The 6,000-nt window shown below is 53.5% G+C and overlaps 1 protein-coding gene across 1 annotated transcript in view; it reads right to left on the bottom strand.

Moving 5' to 3' along the window:
* The window catches only part of LIMD1 (LIM domain containing 1), a 29,423-nt gene extending 23,626 nt beyond the window's left edge, over positions 1 to 5,797 (bottom strand). The window contains exon 1 of the mRNA XM_075083432.1: positions 4,521 to 5,797. Within this exon, the coding sequence (XP_074939533.1) occupies positions 4,521 to 5,694 (1,174 nt within the window). The 5' untranslated portion in view covers positions 5,695 to 5,797. The remainder of the gene's footprint in view (positions 1 to 4,520) is intronic.
* Between the last annotated feature and the right edge of the window lie 203 nt (positions 5,798 to 6,000).

Consider the following 6,000-nt stretch of genomic DNA (forward strand, 5'->3'; position numbering starts at 1 on the left):
GCAGAGCTCCCAAGAAGAAGGGAGAAGTATATACTGCTGCAATCTTGAGGAGCTGTATCCCAGGCAAATATTTACTTGTTTGGTTCCTTGCAGCGAGATAAGCTTTGCAATCTGCACATGCCCACTAGTCCACATGCCATGATCTTTTCAGCTTTCCTTGTTCCACCATGATCCACCTTGTCCTGCCTCCCCCTCCTCTCTGCTGCAGGCAGGCACCTCCTTCCAACCGTGGTGCTCTCCCAGGAGCAGGCAGCAAGGGATGCCTCCACTCATTCCCCATGGAAACAACACCATTATCACCACCCACACACAAGACAAACCTCAGAAAAACTTTAATTTTAACCAGAAACTCTCCACTTGGCAGCCCTGAAATTACCCTCATTGCCACAGCAGCATCCTGGTGCATCACCATCAGCAGGGTTTGGTAAAGTCTGCAGGTGTGTACAGCCTTGAAGTTAAACAAGTTGTGTTTTTGGCCATGGTAAAACACTAACTTCACTATGCACAGGACTTGGAGAGAACGCTGCTGGCCTTTGCGCAGATCACACCCATTCAAAGGTGCTGGGGTTCCAGGTCTCCACAGGGTTTCAGTAACTTGACTACCGCTCTGCTTCTGCCAAGGGGAAAAGAAATCTGCAGTTTTCACTATGAGATCTTCTCTGTCCAACTGCTGGGAAGCATCCCAGTGTTTCACTGCAAAACAAGGTGCCTGGGGCCATCCTAAAATACCTGCAGCTTATCAGCTCTGCTGTAAATAATAAGGAAGCCAGAGCTCAATACCTAACAAATATTTATAACAAGAAAACCATTTATAAAAACTGTTTTAAATAAAGATCATGGTAAGAGTGTAGAGAGTCTCCATCAGATAGAGATTTCCATCTACCTATATGAAATAAGCACTGGTAAAAATGTGATGCTACATGTTACACCTCTAAAAGCATCCATCTGTGACTGCAGACCAAGGAACTGCATGGTACCACAGCTTCTGCTGAAATGAATGGCAAAACCCCAATGCCCCTCAGCCAGGCCTCTCCCCTACCAAGTCACTTCCAGACAGTGCAGGCAGAGGCTTAATTTAGTTGTGCACCTGCCCAGCTCTAACCTGAAAACTCATCCCGCACCAGTCCTTGGAATGGTGCCACCTCACCTAACCCAAAACATCTGCATTGCGCTGGGTGGTGCTAGCAGAGGAGTTGCAACTCCCCCGGTCACTCCTATTCAATCAATCTTCCCGTTCATCAAGTGGAGATGAAGGCTGATGCATCCAAAAGAACACCACAGTAAATCAGTGGGATTCAAGCACCTCACTCCTGGTTGTTCCCTAGAAACAGTATGTCAAAAACCTGAACACAACCTAAGGCGACTTCCAGCATCACCTCCTGAGACCTGGGGCCCCTTCTCTGCTGCACAGGAACCAGCATCTCCAGAGAGCAATTTCAGGAATTTCCCTCCCCAAGTGTAAGACATGGGTGATACCTGAGACTCCCTATGTCCTCCCTGAAAGCCCACATAAATCAAGTCAGCACTTCAAAAGCACTCTTGGAGAACGCAAATTCCTCTAGATACATGTGCAGCCCACGCTGCTCACACATAGCCCACTATTTAAAAAAAAAAAAAAAAATTCTTGGCTTTGTTTGCTTCTTTCCTTTCACTTATTATACATATCCTGAGCAGACAACTGGATTTTGTACAGCAAGCTGGTGCTGACAGATAACCAGACTGTCTGTTACTCCTCAGCAGAGCATCCTACCTATGTTACACCTAGTCTCTAGCTTATCCTTTCCTAGGCTTTCATTTACAAATGCTCGCTTTCACATACTGAAGGAAAAAGCAGCTCCTTTACTGTGATCAGAATTAATTGTTCATGATAAATATCTCATCCAGACAGAGACAGACCGAAGGACTGTACATAACCAAGACAGACAGACCCATCTTAAAAAATCTCTTTGGTACAGAAGCAGCACCCAAAATTAGGAGATCTGAAAGCATTTCAGATAAAACACTTTGGTCATCTGCACGTCAGTCATGGTTTCATTTCCTGGCTTCGATGTACTGCAAAGCTGCTGCATTAGACTTCCCTTCACTGGGGGAAAAGTCTGTGACAAAAACTGTTGATCCGTTTTATCACCATTGCATAAAAGTATTTACTTTCCATCCTAAAGTTTGCTAGCTTGAGGGGTAGGGAATAACAAAGATTCAGAAGACCGGCTGGGTCCTTTATTCCTCCAAAGGAAGTAAGGTAACTGTGGAAAAAATGAAAATAAAAGTGAGAAAGAAAGGGGGAGGAGACCCAGAATTAAAATACCTCAGTACTTGCACCTTCCTGCTCCATGGTCCTCCGCAGGGCAGATTTGTTGAGCCTTCCTCCACAGAGCTCAGGCTCCACAAAACATTACTTCTTCCTCTGCTGTGACAGCATCCTTTCATTTTTCCCTCTCCCTCTCCTCCGTCACCCTCCTCCTGCCCCAGTTTCTCAGACACTATGCCTTGGTGTAAAACCTCCTGCCAGGAGGATGTTGAAAGACCTCAGCGGGGATCAGGCAGCCTCCATCTCTCCTCCCGTACCAGGGCTCACTGGTAACTCAGCCACCTGACCAGCAGGACTCTCCATGCTGCCAGAATTACTCCTGCTTCACTATGAATTTCCCACAGGGCGAAAGACTCCCCCTGGTGCTACTCCTTATTTTATGGCAAAAATGTAAAAATAATCTAACGACTAACTAGGTCCCTCTGCTCTCTCATCGCATTCCCATGCACATTTTGGATGAGGTATGATCCAACTGGCTTACTTGCACCGTGATGAGAAAACACACGCAGCAGGGTCTGTTGGAGAGACCCCTGACGCCTCTCCAGTAGAGCTGAATGCCACCTCCAGTAAAATATTCCCATTTTTGAGCACCGCCTGCCACAAGACTGTTGTCCCAACCTCACCTTTGTTATCAGCTCCTTGTCACAGCATTCAGCCTCCCCACTAGGCGAGGCTCCCTGAGCTCATTCAAACCACACGCTGCCCACACAGGATGGAAAGCACCGTAACATGTTTCCAGGCCAGAACGCTCCAAGTACAGCAACTCGACACATCACTTTTCTGCGACAGCATAAAAACATGTCTGCCCTGCCACAAGGCTGAATCCAGTCTCAGATACAGAGATAAACAATCCCAGCAGAGTCCTCTGCGGGCAAGTACCACCACCTGATGCAAATTCCATAACAAAATGAATTTCTTGGCAACCGAGCACTCAGTGGTCCCTCCAGCTACATCCCTGACGCTTGGCGTGAAGCTCATGGCTGCCCCTGTGTGCACAGACCATGGCTGAGCCACCCACCGACCCCACAGGACAGGACCCCGTGCAAAAGCACCTGTGCAGCCCGAGATGCAAAGCCTTCCTCTGCACCAGGCTGAAGAGTTTAATCTGTCCCTGCTTCTACTTCTGTGACCGTGGATCTAAAATCATGAGGAAAATCCATACACTAGACCTGCTCCCATTGTTCGTTATATTAACTGAGGAGTTCTTAGCCTTCCCAGCAACTTTGGGTTTCCTTCTCCCAAAAGCTGAGCTATCTCATCTGCTGTTAAACTGCAAAGTGGCATGGCAGGGAAAGGAAATGCTCAATTTGCCCCTGACCTTCTGCCATCCTGGGGTAGTAAATCAGTTTAGTCCAACAGAACATTTAGTATTCTCACTGGGAGATCCTTGCATGGAAGCAGACGCTTTCCACCACCAAGCACCAGCAAATAACCTCTGGTGGTTTTCTGGACTGCTTGTGGACCTGAGATTTAGGGAGAAATCACAGAATCACAGGTTGGAAGGGACCTCAGGGATCATCTAGTCCAACCTTTCTAGGAAGAGCAGAGTCTAAACAAGATGGCCCAGCATCCTGTCCGCCTGTTCTTCTGCCGTCTTCAGGATGCACCGATCCTTTCAGACCTGATGTGGACCAGCACCTGGAGGCAGGGGGAAATCCTGGCAAGTTTGGGAAACCACCACCTTTCCAATCCCCAAACAACTCCTCTTCAAGAGATTCTGCAAGCACGTCCAGCCATGGGCGCCTCTATGGGGGGGGTACCACCAAGCACCCCCCAAGCTCCATGCCCTTCTCTGTGCCCTCAGTGTACGCAGGCACAACTCCTCGCAGGCTGGATGGCTGCCCTCCCGCTCACACGTGGTTGGGCAGCGTACTTTTAAGACACAGAGAACCAGGACTACTGTCAAGTAAAGATCAGCGCCTCCCTGCACTTCAAAAGGTGCTGCTCTAGCTTCTTCTCACACTGTCCTTCCCAAAGCTGCTAGACTACGTTTGCTTTAAAATTTAAGAGGTAGGATTAAAAAAGTGTAGGAGGAGGAAGAGCCTCCAGTCCCTGTGATAAATAAAAGCTAAATAACAAAAAAACACCCCCTAGCAACTGAAAAAGCATAATCAAGCAGGCATACAGAGACATGCATGCCTGCAGGCATGAACCCTGCAGTGACACTTTGCAACAAACCCTTTTCACACCAACTGGCAGACTGCCTCCTTACCAAAGTAATCGGCCTTTGGCCGAGCATCCATCTCCTGCTCCAGGCGCTGGGTCAGTGCCTCCAGCTTCAGCTCGGCCGCTGACGGCCCTTGCTCCGGCTGCGGAAGGAGGGTCTGGCAGGGCAGCTTCACCTTCGCCGCGCTGGAGCCCTCTGGGTGCCCGGCATCTGACCGCGGGCCACTCGCGCCCTCTGGGAAAGGCGGCTGCGGAGCATCCGGAGCCATTGGCCCGCGCGAAGCCAGGCGTGAGGAGCCCGGCTCAGGGCCCGCGCCGCTGCCATTGGGCCGGTGGTTTTGACCGTGGGCCATGAAGTGGCCGGCTGGGCCGGGGTAGGCAGCGGCGTGCTGGTAGTCCATGTTTGGGGTGGCGGGCGCAGAGCTGGGGGAGAAGGACGGTGGGATGCCCTGATACCACAGCTGGCTGCCATCCCCTCCAGCCCTGGGACCACAGACATCAGCAGGGCCCGAAAACCCCCGGGCAGGCTGCACCAAGGGGGCCGAGAAGGAGGAGGACCTCTGCTGCGGCAGGGCCCCCAGCACCCCATCCTCTGTCCCTGCCAACGGTGCTGGGGGGGTCCGGGTATGTGAGAAAGAGGAGGACCTCTGCCCAGCCGGCATCGGGTCACGGCCGCTGCTGCCTCGCCTGCCCTCGCTGCCGTTCTCCTGTACGCCGCGGCAGGGCTGGGGGTCCCCGGAGCTCCCGGGCTGCTGCTCCCCACGCCCCACGCCAGGCCGCGAGCCCCCCGCTCTGGGGATCCTGTCGGGCTCCGCTTCCCAGCCCCGGTGCCCGGCCTGGCTCCCTGTGGTCTCGGCATGCGACCCGCTCTCGCCAAAGCCACGCTCCCCTCCATCATACGGCCTCGCGCGCGGCCCCTCGGCGGCAGAGGCTGGGGGTGGCTTGGCACCCCATGTCGCTGGCGGGCTGGGCCGGGGGGTGTTGAAGGCAGCCCCTCCGTTGAGGGCGGCCATCAGCATCTCCTCCTGCTGTTGCTGCTGCTGCTGCTGGAGGTGGATCTTGGCCATTTTGGTGGCAAAGACCCGCCTCGTCTCCTCGAACTCGGGGTTGTTGCCGGCAGCTTTGTCCACCCGAAAGAGACCATCCTTGGAGGCCTCGTACATATTGAGGTCTTCGATGAACTTGCTGGCTTCCAGACCCAGGTCGTCGTACTTATCCATCCCGACCGGCTTAGCGGGCTGACCCCCGCCTTCCTCCTCCTCCTCCTCCTCCTTCCCGCCGGGCTCAGGGCACTGCCGGCCGTCCCGCCGCGCCGTCTCACTCCCGCCGCGACCCTCCCCGCCCGGGGGCGTGGCCAGGGCGGTGCGACCGGGGGCGGCCGTCCCCGGCCACGCCCCCCGGCCACGCCCCCGCCCTGCTCGAAGCGGCCGCTCGTCACCCGTCAGTGGTGATTGCGTGTGCGGGCGATCAAACAACGTCACGCGCGGGTCCAAAGACGTAACGCGCGCAAATAGCGCGCTGCATCC

Source organism: Phalacrocorax aristotelis, chromosome 2 (genome assembly GCF_949628215.1).
Source record: "Phalacrocorax aristotelis chromosome 2, bGulAri2.1, whole genome shotgun sequence".
Lineage (NCBI taxonomy): Eukaryota > Metazoa > Chordata > Aves > Suliformes > Phalacrocoracidae > Phalacrocorax > Phalacrocorax aristotelis.